Here is a 21278-nt window from a genome sequence, read left to right as displayed (position 1 = left end):
TACATATTATATGGCTTTATTGTACCCTGCTCTGGGACTTCTGGTCGAGGAAGGATGGGCTAAAAAAATAAGGGGATAAACAAAACTACAGTAAAACCTGGTAATATGTAATTATTTTTTGTTCTTCTTTACTCAATTTATTTGTTGCCTAATACACAACGTCTCTAGACAATTTAAATATACACACACAAATCATCAAGTTGAATAAAAAAAGGAATACCCCCCAAATACAACACAAAACCAGCAATAAGCATGGCAATCAAATTACCTTAATGTCAGTACAAGACCAGCCTTGCTGGTAAGAACATTCCATAGATGAGGAGGCACAAGTAAAAAGGCCCTCACCTTTGTCCCCACCCTCTGAACATCACTCAGAGGGGGGATCTGTAGAAAGGTCCAGGAATATTCAAGTTAAGAGAGGTGTTCCATTAAATATTAGGGCCCTGAGGCGCTCAAAATCTGGAGAAAGGTCCAGAAATATTCAAGTTAGGAGAGGTGTTCCATTAGATACTGGGTTCCTGAGGCACTCAGGGCTTTGTAGGTTAAGGAGGCAATCCTAACTCTACTTATCTGGGGGTAGTAGTGGTCAGGGGGCATGACAGTGACAGTATACTGACCTCCTGTTGCTGCAGCTTACCAGAAAAGGGGGGTGAGGTGGCTAGACTGGCCTTTCTGATGTATTTGCACCACTCTGACTTCACCACCACTTTCCCCCTCTTCGTCAGCCCCAGTGACAGGAGGCCAGGTAAGCACTGCTGTCCCACTGACTGTTACTGCCGGGAGTAAGCCCCACTGAATTCAATAGGACCTACTTCTCTGCAGACATGGTGAGGATTGCACTGTCAAACCAGCACCGATAAAAGACAAAGTTCAGAGGCAAACAGTTACACTGATGATAACTTGGGATATTATTCTAAATCAGTGTTTCTTAACTTTTTTGGGGGGGAGCTCACAGAACTCTGCGAGAATCTGATGAAAGCAAAGGACCACCATAAATAAATAAATATTGCATTAGAAACTGATTTTTGTGTGGGTGTGCCTGGTTCATGGACCCCCTAAAGCCCATCCATGGACCCCTATGGCATCCATGGACCACAGGTTAAAAATTCGAGTTCTAAATCAAGGGGGGTATGAAGTGTCTGAGGTGGGAGGTTTCAACATTTCATAGCATTCCTTGGGGACTAATGTTCTAAGTACACTACTTTAGCTAGATTCTGAGGAGCTATTCCTCCGAATCCCAGTTGCTGTGGGGCAAAAGGGTGACAAGGGCCAGGCAGTACATGCAGGGCTGCATTATGACTTATGTGGGCCTTAAGCACTTTTGCTTTTGTGGGCCCCTCCCACCATAATAATATCAATATTAAAAATTATTTTTGATATAACTTTATAGGCCCCTTCCAACTCTACTATTCTATGATTCTAAATACTTCAACATTTTTTTTTCTGTTTTAGGCAAAATTTAATAGATTTTTGTGGGCCCTAAAAGATTCATTTTTTTCTGATGTGAGAAAAAAATAAAAACATTTTCTTTGACCCTAAAATTTATTGTTTTTCTTCTGATTTTAAAAGAAATTAAAATATTTTCATGGGACCCTAAAAGTATCGTAGGCCCTAGGCACTGTGCCTACTGTACCTAATGGATAAGTCAGCCCTAAGTACATGGCTGGAGCCTTTTGGAAACAGGATACTGATCTAGACGGTCCTTTGCTTTGCTCCAGAATAGCTCTTCTCTTCTGCTATATATTTGATGGAAATTTAGGCAGCAGCCCTACAGTACAATCCAATACATGTCTACTCAGAAGTAAGCACCATTGGGTTCAGTGGGACTTACGCCTAGGCAGGTGTGTATTGGACTGCAACCCTAGTAACAGTAAACAAGTTCTTACTTCTGAGTAGACATCCACACCGTACATTTAAAGCACCTGGCTTCCCCCAAAGTATCCCGGGAACTATAGTTTACCCCACACGGAGCTGCAATTCCCAGCACCCTTTACAAACTTCAGTTCCCAGGATTCTCTGGGGAAAGCCAGGTGCATTAATTGCGCTTAAAAATACGTAGTGCGGATTAGATTCAGGCTGTAGTCCTGGGCACGCCTTCGTGGCTGTAAACGCTGAACTTCCGAATATGCATGTGTGAGATTGGGCTGTAATTAGTCTATCACAGCCTTCGGGCCGGACTTTGATAACTACTCCTAAATCCATCCGTCTGCCTAATATTAGCGTTCTACACAGAAGCGGCTCTTGTAGGAGGAATGTTTCCACTTTTCGGAAAGCTGCATAATATCTACCCGGTGCTTAACAGCGCTTGGTTCTCGCCCCGGCCCCCTCCCGCAGGGAGCAGAGCATCGCAGCCTTCGACACCGCCTAATTGCTTCACGCCGGTGATTGCCACCGAAGCTTCGAAAAAAGAAACGAACCCCCTGAAAAAGAACAGAAAGAAAAGCTCATTTGAATGCGTTAATTCACTTACACCGTTCCCCCCCACGGCCCCATTAATTAGCGCCAATGCGCGTGCATGTTATATGTATATGTATATATATAAAATCAGTGGGACGAACTGGCCTTGCTCACGAGTACGTGTGTGTGATGGAGGACCCCTTAAAAAATAACCATTAAAAAAAACTGGGATCGTATCTGCTCTCCTAGGAGTTTTGAAGCGCAACGTCCGTTTGCCGCCGATAGGAGGCGCGCTGCTTTATTAGTGCCTTTTTTTTTTCTTTCAGGAGACGGAATGAAGAATCCGCCGAGGGCGGGACCTTGGAGTGCGCGTTCGCGCTGCACGGAGTCGAATCTAGGGGAGAAGAGGTGGGAAAGTTAGGGAGGAGGAGGAGCTCTGCTAAAGACCTTTGGCGCTGATTGGTGGCTGCTCAAGCCCGCTGGGCGTGGCTTGCCTTTTCCCCACCCACTTCTCTTTCTCGGTCCGTCTTTCTCAATTCCTGCCCGCCCGCCTCACCGCCCAGGTGCTCTAGGCTCGTGTGCGCGCGCGCGCGCGGCCGTGTTGACGGCGGAGACGCGCGTCCCTCTCCTTAGCCCCCCACCCACCCGCTCTGGACCATTCCCACTCATTCTCACTCACTCACTTCTTTGCGTGCCCGCGCGCGTCGCTTTCACCCCAGCTGCTACTGCTGCTGCGCTCGGACATGGCGGCGGATCTGAGCGCGGAGCGGCTGCGCTCGCTGCCCGCCAGCTGGAGCTACGGGATCAGCCGCGGCGGCCGCATTTTCTTCATCAAGTAAGCGACCGAGGGCGGCGGCGGCGGCAGGAGAAGGGAGGGTGGACGGGCACGGGCTGAGGAAGGGAGGTCGGGAACGCGAGGCGGGGAAGGAGGCGAGAGAAGGATCCTGAGGGAAAAGGAGAAGGAGCAGCTCCGGCTTCCCTCCGGGGTGGGGACGGCGGCCGCGGCAACGCCGCTGCTGCTGCTGAGGGGAGCGGGGAAATTCTGAGGGGAGGTCGAGCGCCCAAGGGGCTTTTGGCTTTTTAGGGTCCGGCCGGGGTCGGGTCACTCACTGCGCGCCTCTCACTCTGTGGTGTTTTTTTTTAATCTCCCCCCCTCGCAGCGAGGAAGCGAAGAGCACGACCTGGCTGCACCCACTGACGGGAGAGGCTGTGATCACCGGGCACCGCCGCAGCCCAGGTAAAGCAGCAGCAGTAGCGGCGGCGCCGCCGTTGGAAGGAAGCGGCGTCTCCCTTCTCCGCTGGCTTCTCCACTTCTTTCTCTCGCTTCCTCTCTTTCAATCCCCCCCTCCTTGTCCTCACAAACCCTCCCGGGAGGGGGGAGAAAGGAAGGAAGGAAAGTGTAGAAATCTAGTAGGGGAGGGGTAGAGAGGATGAAGAAAAGAAAAAGAGCTGGTGACAGTAGGGCTTCCTCTTTCCCCCCTCCCCTTCTCACCTACTTACCTGCCTAGCTCTCCCCCCTTCTCCCTTGCACATAGTGCCCCCCCTCTATATGCCTGCATGCATACATACATCACACACACAGAAGTCCCTCACACTTCTCTGCTCCTCCATCTCCTCCTTCAAACCCTGTTGTGGACTTGAAAAGGGACATGGAGGCACTCGGATTTCTCTTCCCCTCAGTGTTTAAACATTCTCCATCCCTTCAACTTGCAGGGGGGGGCTCTTTATAGAAGGCACACCCTGCCCCCCATTTACACCCCTCCCTTGCTCCAGCCCTTCAGCTTGAGGGACTCTTCATGCTGCTTCTTGCTCCCTCCAAATAAAATTGCTACTATGTCATCCCCTCCCACATTTTTAAACCTCTCCCTTACTTCATCTCTTTAACTTGGGGGACTTTTCATACTGCTTCTTGCTCCCTCCAAACAAAACCGCTACTGACTCATTCCCCCACATTTAATCCCTCCCAGCTCCATTCCTTCAAGTGGGGTGGGGGTCTCTTCATATAAAACCATCACGGAATCATTCCCTGATGCACACATTTAAACCCTTACTCTGCTCCATCTCTTCAATTTGTGGGAATTGTCATACTATCCCCCCCCCCGCATTCTAGCCCCTCTGCATATAAGCCTGCCTCTGTGCCTCTTAGACCTCAGGTCCAGTCTTGACTCAGCCTCTTCCATTGGGCTTTCTTCTACATGTGGTTTTAAAAAAACATAATCCTCTCGGAACTCGCTTGCCTCAGTCTTCATGTTGCTTCCAACCATAATCCAGTCTGACTCCTTGTCAGCACCCCTCATTAACTTTACTTTAACCTATTGTTTTCTCTTCAGTTGACTGGAGACACCTGTACCACCACCCCCCACTTTCTCTCACAGGCCTCTTTTCTGTCTCCTTGTTTTGAGTTGATCCTGTAATCCATCTGTTTGTTCAACTGCTCCCCCAACTAATTATTCCATTCACTTAATAGATAAGTTTTTTGCCTCTAGTTTCAGATAATTCCCCTTCACCCAAAACGCTTTGCTTCACCTTATTTGGGTGCCAAGCCTAGCACTAATCATTTGCTCTTCCCCCTCCACAAAAGCTTTTAGTCACTTTCAGATGACCCACTATTGGAAGGCTTTGTTTTTCACTCTAGTTCAAACATCTCTACTCTCCCTTCATGGTTACGTGGTCATGCTCTTGACCACTTGGATCAGAAACCTTCCCCCTTCTTTCCCAACACCCTTTAATCTAAAATGGTCCCTTGCAGTGTCTCCTTGTCTCATTCTCATTAATGTCTGGCCCTTAACTCTGCTGACTCTCCAGTGTCCACTGATTCTGAACTTCTTTCCCATTTTGCACTCTGGCTCTCAGGGCAGTTCAAGACAGTTTTTTCTACTCTAGAGGTGTACACTGTGATCTTTCATATCTCTGATGAACTCTACATTATCTTCTGCAACCTTGCGAGAGGTCCTGCATGGTCTTGGATCACACATACTGCAATCTAGGTAACCTAAAAATGATAAGTTCCTGTGTTTTAATACAGACTGGCCAGTGCTATAGGTACTGACCGCCCACACTGGTCTGTAGGCACTGACTTAGTCCTTCCATTGATCAAATACCTGTCATTTAAGTCTTTACACACCATCCTTTGAGCCAGCTGTTTCTCAGTTTACAAAAGGTCCTTCCCATCCATGCTGAAATACTTGATCTCCCTGAGTCCCTCAAGACCTAATCCAGTGACATCCCCATTTTCACTTTAACCAAGTTGACTCCTATACTGTATTTACTGACCCTTCACTTTGTACACTTTATCCTTCTGCCTATTGTAACTTTCCTTCCAATGTTCCTTATAGTCAGCATTTACAAAGCTAACTGATCTCTCAGTTATTCCCCAGTGGACCCTCTTTTGTCTTTTCACTGACACTTCCTTAATTCCTAAGGGAGCAGTTTAAATCAAAGATCAGCCAGGGCTATGCTGTCATAGGTTCCCAACCCTGGCTCAGCTGGAGATATGCTTGTGTAAGTCCCTCAACCTGGCTCAGCCAAGACTGACGTTCAGTCCCCCCAAAAAGGGATGTTCCTGGGGTGGGCTTGATTGGAGGGGGGGAATTACAGTGAATCTTCACTCCATTCAGGTCTGTTACATAATCTGGCAAGCCAGCGGAATTTATACTGGCAAAAAGAGAGGTATAAGCCACTATTTTAATGGCTTGTTTTGACTCTGCCAGTCTTGGGCTGGCTCAGCTAGCAGTAGCTTCACCCTGAACAGGATTTGGATCTGGTGTACTTCACACCAGATTAATTTAAACCAGCATAAATTATTCTGGTTTCCCATAGTTAGGATTGCTTCCCAAATCTTTTGCTTGCTGCCATGTTGATGATACTCCATGTCTAGGCTTTAGTCTTGAAAATAAGGAGTGCTTTCACACATGAAGCTTAACTTGGCTTTTGCATAAACTGCTCTACAGTATGAATATAAAACATTGATTTACTAGAATATACATTCAATGTGCAAATGGCTATCTTCTGTTTTCTGGCCTGAATGAACATAGTCATTCTTGGCCAAAATGGCACACAAGAGGCGCAAAACCCCCTTTTTCACCCTCAAAAAGTGAAATGTATGATACTGCTCAATAATTCCAACATGGATCACTTCTAAACTCTACTTTCACTGGTGCTTCATCCCCAAAGAGCTGACACCTAAAGATTTTCTTGGTCTGGCTTCTTACCTCAATTACTATACCGTCATGCCATCCTAGTTAATTAAATTCTACTGATCCACAATTCCAATTAACATTTAATGCCACCAGCCTCTAACTATATAATTTCCTTTACGATATTTTCCATTGGCCCTCTAGTCCTTCATTATCTTTGCACCCCTAAGTGGTATTCATTCTCAGATTTTCAATTTACTAATTTTCTTATTCACCCACACAGTATCTTCGTTCACTTGTTAGCCACTCCCTTACTGTTCACATCCTTCTCTCTCTGCCATGCACATTCTATCTAGTAGCTAACTCCTAACTCCTTCTGTCTCTTCATTGGAAATTCTAAACCCACACTAATCTTTTTCCTGTTGATGCCTAGATTTCAGCTTTGAATTGCTGTCCTTGCATTTGCTCAGCTAGCTTCACATCTGTTTTCTTATACACTTAGTTGTGTTCTTCCAAAATCCAGCTACTATGCTGAACTACGGAGACATCTGCAGTTCTCCTGATGCCTCTTCAGTGCCCATATCTTCACCCACTGGGCAAGCTTTCTAAATTGCTTGCAGGCTTTCGACATAACCAGTTAAACTTTATCAAGAAGCTGCTTCCCCCATCTCACTTCCTAAATCTAGTCTTACTCCCTTTGTGCTGCCCTAATCCATTCTAGAAGTGGTTAAAGTAAATATAAATCTTTATACACAACCTGTGCAGCATGACAGTAGAGAATTGTGTATCTTCATTAATAATGGTACAGGGAATTACCCAATATGAGTCTGTGACAGTCGCCTAGCTAGCTTATATTCAGGATCCCTATGGCACTAGTAAGCTAATGGGAAGAAAATCACACTTAACCAGCAGCATCAAATTGCACGTTGAATACTGGGCCTTTCTGCAATGAGACTTATTACGTTTGTCCTCTGCAATGAAGTGCTACAAAAGTGTGCTATCTAAAATGAAACATTTGCATGAGCGTTTAGTTGTTTTAGTTGGTGTATATATGCTCCCCCACCTTAATGCCTGCCTTTATATAATCAGTATGGTTCTGGAAAGTAGCCTACAGCCTATGCATTTCTTTTACTCTGTACTCTCTTGTAGACCCGCAGTTTGTATGCTTGAACCTTTCTCCCTGAGCAAAACATGAAATCAGCTGCCCATATCTTTGCAGCATCATAATCTAGAGCTTTGCAACTAATAACTGCTTTTAGAAATTCATAGATCAGTGTTAAGCATATTCACCTAGAAACATTCCCTCTCAATCTAGGATAAGAGAGTGGGTGGGGAGAGGTGGGATGGAGAGAGAGGGTAGGAGCTTGAGGAATAGCTGCGGGAGGAGAGAGAAGGTAGAATTTGTCTTATTTGCCACTTGTCTCTGGAGAAGAGTAACAGCAGGAAGGGGGATTGGCTGGAAAAAGAATTTAAAAGCAAAGCTTCCTGCAAATTCAAGCTAGCTGCTGGCATAGCAGATTGGATGCTAGTGCCGTTGGGAGGTGGGTACTTAGAATTACTGTTTTTGATTTTCATTTGTGCAAATACTTGTTGTAAGAAGAAAGGAAAGGGAGGGGCAGTCTGGAGACACCCATTTAGGAGGACTGGTTCTCCTTGTTTGCATGTTTCTTATTTACATATTACATTGCTCTTTTGCTTTTACTCTATGTGACCTGGGAACAGTTTGGAAGACGAAATTCTTATGTTCTGTTTTATCTTCTTCCCAGTCATATTTGTGGGGAATATCGTGGAATGGTTCATAGCCAGATACATTTCAAAGTCAAGAAGCAGAACTGTTTGTTCACTGAGGGGAGTTCCCTGTATAATTAATGTATGTTAATCTGTAATCCTCATAAAGTCTAATAGGAAAAGGTAAGGGGCAGATATGCAGGGAATCATTAGGCTGTTGGATATGGTTGCTTTTCATACATGATGTTTGTAAATTGATGTCTGTGCCTCTGGTGGGTTTAAGCTTTTTTCTTATCACATTTTAAATGTATTCTGTTTTGTTCCACCATACATACTGTTGCTCTGCTTCATCAATTTCCCAATTGTGCCAAAACATGTAAACATATTCCATGAGAAGTGTTGGCTTAAAAGTATTTTTAGATAATGAACCAAGTTTATTTTTGGACAAATTGAATTTCTTCTTAGTGTTGGCATGGTGAATTCTGAAAAGTCTTATGGTAATATTTGGATAACAGATTGTACTAATACACCAACCAGATCTGCTATTATTTTTCTTACATGGGAATAAATGTAGAAAGCTTTCACTCCAGTTTGTGTAATAATCCCAGATACAAGTTTGCTGTATCTAGCTCTTGAAATGCTTCATATTAGCATAAAATGTCTCTCCCAAGGATAGTATCTCCTATAAACATTTCGGTTACTAGACTGATGTTTTTCTATTTCATGCACTGTACTGTAGCTTAGAAAAGACAGGTGTTATGTATCACAAAAAGCAAAGCCAGATGTATTAATACAGAAAAACACCATACTCTGGACTAAGTGATTATTTTAGGCAGTGAAGTTTAGGATTAAAAATGCAGAGTTTTAGTGATTCAACTTTTTACCCTGTGGTCTTGTTTTTTTCTAGTGGAAGATGACAGGCTTTGTTTTTGATTCCTATTCTAAAAAGAGGCTCAAGTGATTGATGCTCCATTGCCAACTAGAGAGAAACACCATATTTCTTTTCCCCTGCCACTAGATTGGTAGTGAGAATGAATTCTCTATAGTATTATCTGGTTTATGAACACTTGCAAGCACAACTTGAAGACATGGCAAGATGATGTAACTATGCTGTCATAACAAATAGGTTCTGTTGTGATTCTTAACCAACTACCATTTTGGATGTATGTTACTTAACATAGAATACAATCCTTTTCTCAAACTGACTTCTATTGAAGCATCTTACAGTTTACAGTTATGTGATTACCAGTAGTGTCTAAAGTAATATGTGCATCTAAACCAGTACTGACTTGTGTTACTGAAGCTGGAAGAAGCTTTCTCAGTGTGTTAATATATAAGACAAAGTGTAATATACTAATACTGTAGATTCTGGAGTGTTTGTCTAAGGTGATAATCATGAGTATACTCATTACAGAGTAAATTGCAGTTAAGTGATTAGGACATAAGAGTAAATGAGTTTAGGATTGTTGTTCATGTGTTTTTCTTGGCATCATTTAAATCTTTTTGGCTCTCCTTGAGTGTTTGGATTCTCAGCCTGTATCAGGTGTAGAACTGAAAGTATTGCTTACTTTTAATACAGTGTAGAGTAAAATATACTTGGTTACAGTGAACTAGTTTGAAATCATGCAGTCAAACTACGTTTGTTTTCCTTCCTAGATCTACCTACAGGCTGGGAAGAAGCCTATACATTTGAAGGTGCAAGATACTACATAAAGTAAGTAACAATTGGCCATTAACTACATTATGTGATGTCTGTATAGTCCTATGTCCTGTCCAATGGAGGTATATGCTATACATATTGATAGTAGTGTAATGGGTATATGCATATGTGAAAGTGTTCTGTGGAATGGGATTTTGGAATATAACAATATAGTTAAATGATAGGGACTCCAAGGAATGTCTGGCATGTGTGATGTCATGTGCTTTTATTTTTACAGTGATCCTGTAAGGTAGAGTAGACTGAGAAACAGCAGCTTTCCTGAGGCCACCTATTGCATATGCGCTTCATAGCTGAGTAGAAACTTGATTCTGGGCTTTCCACGTCAAAACCTAACACTCATTCCTACATTCTACTTAGATCATTACTCCTTCTGTTTTAAATATATTAATGTATATTGCTTACACTAAGTCACTAACTCTATTTAGATTGGCTGTTTACCAGGATTACTCCGTGTTTCTCATGTATTTTGGTGTGTTGTATACAGCTGTGACCCTGGCTTTTAGAGACTTGGAATATTCTAGATGAAAATTGTATCCCAAAACAAAGTTAGTCTTTAAAAAAAAGATAATAGGCTAGTTGTGTGCTTATGAGTGTGATATGCTTCAGTAACTGGGGTGATCTAAACTGTGTTGAAAAATATTGGGTTGAACCCTAAATTGTCCTATGTGGATTCAGTTCACAGAAGAGGCTGTTTTGTAATATCTTACACTAGAAAGTTGTGTAAGAAAAATAGAATTAAATCCAAACATATTAATACACAAGCAAAAACACAAGAACCTTTATAGACTTCCCTGTTATCATAATTGGCAATTGTTTTCCTTCTAGTAACAGTTCATATTGTTTATCTGTTGCAGGAGAAACATTTCCTAATTGTGAAAAGCCATATTCTAAAGCAGTTGGTGTTTTAGGTGGTTTTAAATCTTGATTTGACTTACATCTCATTTTATAGTATGCCTCCCTGACCATTATAGGCTTTGAGTTGTATATCTTGATGTGTAGTTGCTTTTTGGACAATGTAGTTGAAGCTAGACATTTATGAACAGGGACAGACTTAAAAATCTGTGTCCCACACACTTAAACATTTGAGAAAAAATTACATTGTCCAGTCTAGAACTTTCCATTTTCACCTTCCTTTCATCTTGTGGTATGCTGCACATGTTTGAGCCATGCCCATTACCTTATCCTATCTGTCGCCCTGGGAAGATGGGCTTGTAATAATAATTGGAGACACTTTTTTCTGTGGACCCTAGGAAAAGATTCCATATGTTTCTCAATTTTAACACCTTGGTAGGGAGAGAAATATCTGTTTAATATGTCTTGAAGGATAAGGGCTGTAGGTCAGTGGTAGAGCACATGCTTTGCATGTGAAATGTTCCAGGTTCATTCCCTGGCATTTCCAGGTAGGTTGGAAAAAATTGCCATTGGACTGGTAGGTGCTCTGGGTTTTCAATGAAGACAGTGTTGAACTAGATGGATCAGTGGTCTGACTTGGTATAAAGCAGTTTCCTATGTTTTTATTTATTTATTAAAAGGAAATGTGTATTAAATTTATCACTGGGAAGCTATAAATGGCCAGTATTTATATAAAGCCTCGCTTGGAAGATTTTATTTGCAAAATCATGGGTAAATTGCAGCCAACATACATTCTTGTTGTCCACTAATTCATTAACTGTACCATAATTGAATAGTCAATTTATTGTCCACTGACTTTGCAGTTCTAAGCAAGCATACATTTGATCCATTACTATAAGTGGGGCTTATCATGAAGCATGCTTGCAAGAGTGAGGTGTTGGAACTACAGTTAACTTTGTGTTTGAGACTTGCTTTCTCTTGAAAATTAGATGCTCCAATAAGCCAAAAATAAGCACATATGTCTTGTAGTGGGATGGAGAGAAAGTGATGTTTCTTCAATAGAGTTTTAAACATATTTTTGAATGTCTTCTAATTTTTAAGTACCTGAGTCTGCTTGTTGTTGCTGTTTTGTCCTTTCAACTGCATTTTAACAAGTGCATGCTTGACAAGAAAGGAATAGTTTTACGACAGTGTTAAGGTAATCTGAGGCTGCGGTCCTATGCATGGTTACCAGTGGGAACACAGTGGGACTTGCATCTGAATAAATATCCATAGGATTGTGCTGTAAGCTTCAGAGTGCACCCTACTGTCTCTTATTTATACTTCTGATATGATATTTTTCCTGTTTCAAGTCCTACCATGGTACAGTTCCTGTATGATGTAAAGACTTGAAGTGGATGAAAAAGATCATGTGTGAAGGATTTTGAGAATGTTAGTTTTATGACTAGATCTGACATTTTTGTTCTAAATTTATATGAAACTATTTTAGCTAGGGTGATCAATATGCGCCTATTTATCTATTTCATAAGGATTATTTTCTGAAATCAACTGTTACAATGTGAAGAAATCTCACTTTTCATTAGCCATGCATCTGTAGTTACTAATTCTTTTAATATAAAATATTTCTTCGAACAAAACTCAATCCCGTTTGTCAAGTGATGGGACATTGGAGCAAAAATATAGTTTTACAGAGAAGGAATGAGAATTTCTGAAAATAGCAGTATAATAGTTTTAAAACCTCATGCTGTTTGTGCTGAAAAGAACAATTTTTAATCATTCCATTGTACAGCTTTTGTGGCATGTTAAGTACAGGATGTTATCAGAACTGCTAGCTGAAGGACATGTTGCCAGTAGTATTTGAACATCAAATTGTTCTGTTGTCATTGAAATAATTATCTAAATATTGTTCCAAAGCTCAGAAAGCATATGTTCCTCTTCACTGCATAATTCTTGGCAAATATGAGGATAGAGTGCTGTATGAATCTCTGGTTTAAAATGTGCATTTTTTTAAGAATTCCTTGTACTCGCAGTAAACTCTTGCCATACATGTACACAGAGCAAAAACTTCAGTACTGTGCTTCATTAGGCTGACAATCTCACTTGCTTTGGTTTGTGCCGCATTCTTCACAGGCAGGTGCAAGAATGTGCTAATAGTTGGATGCAAGATAATGTTCTTGACAAGAGCACCCCTTAAATTCTTATGAGTTGGAGATTGATTTTTGCTCTGCAGCATGAATAATCAGATTCTTTATTAAATTGTAAGGGCAATTCTATGGTTCATCAAAGATGGAAGCTTACACTGGCATTAACTAGTTTGGATGCTTTACTCCCTGAGCAACCATGTCAAAATCAAAGTAACTATGATCTCATTTTTACAGTTAAGTAGCCCCTCCGTTGTTATACAGCTACACTGTTATGGAACTCAAGTTATACTACTTTCCACATAAGTTGTCTGCAGTATTTGGACATAGTACTTTCCACATATATTTTCCACAGCAAACAAATAATTGGGTTAAAGTCCCAGGCATAGGAGATACACAAGACCTTCATCAGGCATACCTTATTTATTACTACTATTTTATTTTATGTATTACATTTATATACCATCTTTCCTCCAAGGAGCTTGAAGTGGTGTACATGGCTCTCCCCTTCTCCATTTCATCCTCACAACAACCCTGTGAAGTGTTTTTGGGGCTCCTGCTGCTTAACAATTTTAGATAGGAAAGGGATAAGACTGTGACTGAGCCCTTCCACTCTGCAGATAGCTCCCTGACCACACAGCCACCAAAGCAGACAAGAAGTCTTCCAGGGTTCCTGTCATGACATGCTCCCATCTTTCCCCCTGCATCACATGCAGGGAACCCAGCCCTATGAAGGGTTCCTCGTTACCAGGCTCAATCCCAAGAAAAAAGGCCAGGAAGAGTCCCATACAAACTCACTCATGTGCTCCGTCTTCCCTAAAAGAACAGATGCTTTTGATTTGTGACTTGGAGTTCATGCAAATAATTGAATTATTTGTATGTGGAAAAGCTTCAGAAAAAGCACCAGTGAACCAAAAAACATCAGTCTTCTTGAATCCAGGCAGCGCTTCAAGCCCCTTTTAAGCAAGATGTGAGGTAAACACATTAAAAATAAATAATTTAAACCAGAGTATATTCATAGAGCTGAATGTAACTAGTGTTTTGAATATTTCAGTCTGGTTCAGTAGTAGCATTTGGGGAGGTGGCGTGTAACTGCTAGCATGTGACTATATATAAAAAAAGACTGCACTTCACATTCTATTGTGACCAACATACGAAGCAGCACTCTTTAGATGGACAGTTTCAATTCCCAGGCATTTCCTGAAAACCAGCAGCCAGATTCTGTTGGGAAAAGGATATTCAAGTGAACCATACCAGAGGAATGAGGTACCATCTGTCTTGTGGGAAAGGTCCTGTTAAGCAGATTGATCTTATTTATCCTCCCTAAGCATTTTCTCCCCCTTCAGGTTCCTAGCTAAACTTGGGAAGCTGGCAGTTACAGTGGGGTGTCAATGTGTGTGTGTGACAGTCTTACACAAGACAGGTTCCTTTTGCTTGTCACCCCGTGCATTCTGCAGGACCCCATTAGCTCTCTCTCAGAATATAGTGATGAGCAATTTTCCATTAGCCATATAAATAGTTTAGCTTTTCAGAAATTGCTGCACGCTACAAAATGCATATGATATTCTTATTGGGGATATAATTTAAGATAATGTATTATTTCATTCTACAGTTATTTTTGAATTAATATTCAATTATTGGATGAATGCTAATAATACTGTTCACTGTTTTCTTGCGTGCATTCATTGAATACTTTTTCTCTCTAGACCAATAGAGGGCTGGATGAAAATATGTGTAAGATTAGGAACCTTGATGACAGTATTAAGTATAATTTTAACATGCTAGTTGAATAAGAATATTTAATGATTTTGCTTTCAGTGTAATATCTTATGCTCATCCATGTTTAAAATCAAGCCTTTGAAAATGTTCCTTAGTGATGTCTCTAATAAGCTCTTGGTGTGCTAAATGGGTGTGTTGCTGAAACTGGTATTGTACTTCTATGGCTTTGATGCAGTAAACATGCTGGATAATCGGGGTTTTGAGAAAATGAATGTCAACCATGATTTGGGGCAGATATTATATTAGATAAGTGTTTCAAATTATGTGTTCAAATTTTGACTAATTTAAAAGGCTGCGTTTATTCATGGGGCAATAGTTATTGATGTTCTTATCTGTTTTCTTCTTGGAGTTTGGTTCTCTGCTAATTACAAATGGGACGTGAGCTCTAAAACACAGACTGGTAAATAGAGTTCTATTTGTTTTGGGTAATAAGGTTTTGTCTGAAGGTTGTGATAGCATTTTGTGTTTAATGAGCTTAGTGAAGGATTTCAAATGTTATTGTTCCTTGGATTAGAAGAAGAATATAAATACTGCAATTCAATAGTGTGGGTTTTAAAAAAATCTTCTGTAAAGCCTTAAAGAGTGATTCAGTTCTAATGAAACAATAGATATCTCTAGTATTGGGGACTTAAACCATTTTTATTTACAATATACTTTCTTAAAAATCTTGGGCAAACACACACACATTCCATGTAAGCAAATAGTTGTTACTTGGAAGCAGTTAAGGCCAGACAGAACATTAGTGTTGAATTCTAATGTATAGTATGTGGCACATTTTAATGTTGGAACTTTATTTTTCATTATAAAAACAAATTTTATGGACATGACACCCTGTGTTGAATCCGTGTATCAGGAACCAGATGTGTTTGGGGCTGCAAGCATTGTCCAGCTGTGCACCTAAGCCTCAAGTAGTGTGTGTAGCATTTCTATATGTGATAGTTAAAAGGCAACTGTCAAGAGAAACGAGTTGGGCGAGTGTTTCCAAGCATATTGTACAGTAAAAGCCTCTCTTTAAACAATTTTATACTTCAGAGAAATGACGGTATGATTTCTCAAATGTGGCCAGCCACCAGGGACTCTTGTTGCAGCCAGGAAGGTGGAAATGTTGAAGGTGGCAGAACAGTGTTAGGATGTCTACCATTTTGTTCCACCACCTGTTAACTCTGTGTAGATGATGCATGAAGATTTTTTGCTGCATGTGCTCTAACCTGGAAACTGCTGGTAACTAATTGCATAATGTGCAAAGTATCCATTGAATACTTGGAAGTCAGTGTTTGTTCTACTTTCATCTTTTTGTCATATCTGTTTTATTAATCAGTCTGGTGGTTTTGCAGTAATAGTCTTGCTTGTGTAGATGCAATTGCTATTTAAATAGAGTCTTGGCTATTCCAACCCTAGAAGCTGACAGGGTTTATAATCTTTTAGTCTGGCGCTATTGGCCTTCTTCCTTACTAGGGCTTAATCAGTTTCATTTTTGCTGAAAATATTGCACTGCTGAACTTTTTTTTGGCGTTCTCAAAACATGAACTACTCTCACTTATAATGATGTTGGAAAGGCTTAATTGAAGCTGTGGTCTTAACAGTAACATTGACTTTAGTGATTTCTAGACTTTGATTTAGGAAACGGGCTGAGATATCAGCTGAGCTTTAAAGTTACTGTCTTGTCTCACAGTTCCCTGGTTGAGTTTAAGGGAAGTGGACTGTCTAGATTGACTTATGCATATATGACACCATATAGAGTTTGGAAACATATAATTCCTGCCTCTATCTGGTGCACTATCTGGCGGAGCAGATGGCACTAGAGCCATGGTGGCATCATAATGATCTTACTTTTGTATTTTATCTTGTCAGTTGTTTTGGGTACTGCCTTTTCAACCAATTACCACCCTGAACAAATGCCATAAACAAACTTCTCATCCTGTTGTATCTCCTAGTGGCAAATATTGCTCCACAACGTGGGAAGAAGTCAGATGTTTTGAGAGATACAGAACGATTTGTTGGCATAGATAAGCGTGACATAAGCATAAGGGGTTGGGATTGGAGACTTGGCCAAATAGTTGACACTCTGACTCTTTGGTTGGCCAATGCTAGTGAAGCAAGACAAAACAGTTCCAGGCAGAAATGTTGATGAATGAAACATCCAATTTAAATAAAACCTGACTGGTGAATTATCTTGGAGGGTAGGGTTTATACATGGAGAGCTTGCATCGATCAGAATGGAGAGTCAAAGGCTAGGCTGGCTAATGTATGCCTACCTAACCCTGGTTTCGCTTAACAGTCTCAGATTGAGTTTTTCTTTTAAGAGGTGTTTAGTCATGTTAGCTAATGAACATTTTATTTAAAAGTAATTTTATGAACTATTCCAACCAAACTGAACTGTTCAGTTAAAATATCTCAAACTTAATCTAGTTTCTGTTGAGAATTAAAATTTAAAATTTTCATTCAAAATGAAAAACTAAGACTCCTTCACAGCAAAATAATTTTAAAGGGACAATTAAAAACACACCTTGCTATGCCAGCTTTTACAGTGCATCTAGTTTTGGGGGTGAGTATAGGGGAAAAAGCATAGAAGATTAGTTTGATTGGTCCACATTTATCTATCTATCTTGTATTCACTGGCAGCTGTCTGCACCTGTGAAATAAGTTGCTATTTAAAACATGGTAGCAGCTTTCATTTTCCCAATGTAGACACATCCTTAAGAGGCTTTAATTATGAACTCTTCTTGATAAGTTGTTTTGCTAAGTACCACATGTAAGGCAATAAAGCTGCTATTCTGGAGGGTCTTCAACCACTGTAGTAACACAACTATTAACTCACTTGGCTACTTCAGGGTATATATTGTCTCTTCCAAAGATCTAAACAATGCATGTACCTGAATACTGAATGTGTGAAATCGTTTCTCCGAAGGTTTCCCTAAGAATATGCTTCTTTTAATTTGGGATGATTATTAGTTATTGTTAGACTATCCCCAAATTATGTACCTGATCTTGCAGGGACAGTGTAGCACCATCCAAACATGTTGCAAATCCAAATCAGATCTTCTCCCTACCAGCGGTATCTCCGTTTTGTGTGAATTAAGGCTTGGCTAGTTCTGCCCCTTACCGTCCTTGACATCCATGGAACACTTGACAGCCTTTCAGTTGCCTCTCTGGGATAGCTAAAAATGAGAGATACTGATAACTCCACAGCTCAAAAAGCTGGATGACCTCCCCCTGTGGCTTCATGTAAATATTAAATAGCACGGGGGACATAGGGTCACGTGCCAATGGGAAAAGCAGCAGTTCTCTAGCATCACATTCTGGGTCTTGTTTCTCAGGAATGAATAGAGCCACTTAAATAAGGCAATAGGTCTTTGGTGTTAAATGTTTCTGAGAAGTCCAGATGTGCACACTCCAGGCGTGGCTGGTGCCCGTTGGACTGCTGGGGCAAAAGGCAGGGAGCCCCAAAAATAGGTGGAACCACAGCCAATCACAGGTAGAGCCAGAGGCAATCACAGACAAAATCAAGTAATTCTAAATGTGTCCCCATCGTCCTCCCTGATTAATTAAAGGGCAACACTGAGATTGAGGAGGCAGCTGACAGCCAGTGCCACTCTCTGGGCTGGTTGTTTAGTAGAAAGGTAGGCAAGTGAACTCAGGGCAGGCTAAGGTTGGTAGGGCAGTGTCCCATTTGCCCTAAAGAATCAGTCTCCTCTGCTTCTGTCCATCCGCTAGAGTGACTAGACAAACCAAGGCAGTTTCTATGCTAAACCGAAGCCAAAAGCCAGGCTGGAAGGAATCTAGAGAAGTTTTATTCAAAAATTCTTGGAGCTGCAGTGCCAAAACTTGATAACACACCTTGCCCTAAAAAGTGATGTTAAGACACTGGGTAATACTTATTCAAGTCAGAGAGGGGCAGAGATCTTGTCTCTTTTTTTAAAAAAGGCTACATCACTGACTTTTTCAGTGCTAAAGGCCAAAGCCTTCTCTAAAGGAAACATTTATTACTTTACCAGTTCACGTATGCAGACCTAACCATGCTCATTTTACTAGTCAGAATGGTTAAGGATCAAGAGCACAAGTTTACATTTCTTCTAGGATTTTACCAGTTCCTCAGTACTAATAAACGGAAAGATATCTGTAAACCTGACAGTGAGTAGCGTCCTCCAGAACACTAACAACTGGAGTCCAAGTCAGAACGCATCAGAACAATTTAGTCTCAAAGTGCTTTGCAGACAAGTCACAATGAGCCTCCAAGAATTCTACTTCTCATTTTTTGGACCAACATTTAATAGTCTTAACAACCCAAGCTGGACAGCACTGAACAAAAGCAATGGTGGAGAAATAGGACTTCTTTGCTGCCCCCGTTGTCACATAATAGGCTCAATAATGAGCTTTCAACTGTGTTAGATTGGACTGATAAAAGTCTATCATAGCTCTAACTATTTCCCCAATCATTTCATAGTTTCCAGCTCCCCAGTAAACCATGGGTCTAGCTCTGTGAGCTCCACCAGTGGGAAGGGCTTTTAGGAGTGATCATGTTGAATGCCTGGACTATTTCTGTTTTCCACAGATTGACCAGGGTGTGAGCAGAGGTGCCACCCATATCAACTTAAAGCAGTGTTTCCTGAGAAAATTCGTTACATTGTTGTTGTTTTTTCTGGACTACATCTGGAAACACGCTTCATCTTATGCCAATATAGGTATTTTCTTGATCAATTCCCAGAACAATGTACATTGCATCCTCCTTATATCTATTCCATAGCCCACTTAACATTACTTCACAACTCTCACTTTCGGAGGCTTACACAGTAAATACAAAAACATACGCAAGTATTACTTGTGAAACAAGAGCTTGGATGTCTTAAGTTTGGAGAGTTACAGCTCACCTTGCTCCCCCAACTTTAGAATATACTCTGGAAATATTTGCAAGGAGAATATGCCAAATCCTTTTCTTTGACCTTTTTAGTATGTAAAAAGTAATACAATATTGGGTGTAATCATTCATAATATGAAAGCTAAACTGCACTCTGTATAGCCAATTAATTTAAAGCTGCTTAATATTATGAGACTAAAATTAAATTGGATTAATTGGCACAATTCTTAAGACACTGAAGCCAATTAATAATCTCACTTAATTTTTAAATTCTCCATAGTTTTTCCAGGGCTGATGTTTCATTCACAGCCTTAGTTTTAATTGTTTATTGAGTTTCTCGTAGAAGCAAATGAGTTAAGTGTGACTTCTGTTCTGAAGCTGTCACTGGGAAGTGTTTTATTTCATACTCCTTGAGTTTTGGTATCTAATGCTTATGGAAGAAGAAAATGCTGTGACCAGAAATAAACAAGGCTAGATGAGTGCTTTTGAGTGTAGAAAGGGATTTTTAGCCTAATAGAACAACAGTGGGCAAAACCGAAGGGGTCCCCCACCCCCACCCCGAAACTTGAGAAAAGAGCATCTTAATATATTTGCAATTTGATTCTATGTGTGTGCATTTAGGAGTATGCCCCACTGAATTCAGTGGAGCTTCCTAACCAGTAAACATGCATAGGATTATAACTTTTATCAGTGAATTATTTCTTAGCCTAGCCTGTTTGGTGACTACATTAACTCACTTTGGTTGTTGCTGAAGAGGACTGCTACCTGAGAAATAAATGGAACGCTGAAGAAGCACAGAGATTGTTCCATGAAAAGAAAAAACAGAAGATCGTACTTTGAAGCTTATAAAACTGCCCTACTACCTGTGACTGTGATGGGATTTACTTGTTTTCTGTTTATGGCAAACATGTGCTTGCTGAATTTCATCAAAGACCAGATACAGTATACAGTGAGGTAGTTGGTTTTTCTGCATATGTCTTCAGTATGTTGGTTTGTCTTGCTTCTCTTGTTTACTGAATTAGCAGTGTTTTAGTCAAACCTGAGGTAGTATGTTGTACAGGTTAAACTACCATATGAGGTGTATTCCTGTGTGGGAGGTGAATTTTGATTTGCAAGTTTTTATCTGTAGCAACTAAATCCCCACAATCTGAACTGCAAGGATTCCTCCTAACATGCTTACACAGTACCAAGAATCATTACTGTATATTCCGGCATATAAGATGACTTTTTAACCCTGGAAAATCTTCTCCAAAGTCGGGGGTCGTCTTATACGCTGGGTGTCGTCTTATTAGGGTTGCCATATTGCCTGGATAGCTGGGTTTTACCCGGATTCTAAGCATGTCACCCGGCGGCCGGCTAGCCCGTTAGGTGGCCCGGATTCTCAACTTTCATTTAAAAAAAAAAAAGTTTCTAGGTGGTGCGGTTCTCGAGATATATATATAAAAACGTCAGGCACCCCCCCCCCCCCGGTTAAATCTTTTTTTAAACTACTGTATAGCACTTCGTAGCTTTAACCCCGCCCGTTCAGGATTTCAGCCAATCAGTGAAGTGTTTATTTGGTGGCAGTGTCTGCAAAACCTCATTGCGAGGCCAGAAAATGGTGGTTTCCCCTCCTGTTTATCTGAAAATCTCATAAATTGGGTAGGTATATACATTTCAGTTTTTCCCCC

At 40.9% G+C, this 21278-nt stretch overlaps 1 protein-coding gene across 12 annotated transcripts in view; it reads left to right on the top strand.

The window, feature by feature from the left end:
* The first annotated feature begins 2882 nt into the window (after positions 1-2882).
* The window catches only part of PLEKHA5 (pleckstrin homology domain containing A5), a 279402-nt gene continuing 261006 nt past the window's right edge, over positions 2883-21278 (top strand). For 3 of the 12 annotated variants that reach the window (XM_061638450.1, XM_061638452.1, XM_061638449.1), the window contains exons 1-3: positions 2888-3232; positions 3558-3634; positions 9918-9975. In XM_061638450.1, the coding sequence (XP_061494434.1) occupies positions 3141-3232; positions 3558-3634; positions 9918-9975 (227 nt within the window). In that variant the 5' untranslated portion in view covers positions 2888-3140. Of the gene's footprint in view, positions 3233-3557; positions 3635-9917; positions 9976-21278 lie in introns of all 12 variants that reach the window. The other 9 variants (XM_061638461.1, XM_061638456.1, XM_061638458.1 and 6 more) reach the window with 5 other exon arrangements.

Source organism: Rhineura floridana, chromosome 8 (genome assembly GCF_030035675.1).
Source record: "Rhineura floridana isolate rRhiFlo1 chromosome 8, rRhiFlo1.hap2, whole genome shotgun sequence".
Classification (NCBI taxonomy): Eukaryota; Metazoa; Chordata; class Lepidosauria; order Squamata; family Rhineuridae; genus Rhineura; species Rhineura floridana.
Note: the sequence above shows the minus strand (reverse complement) of the source record. Positions and strands in the feature narration are given on the sequence as shown.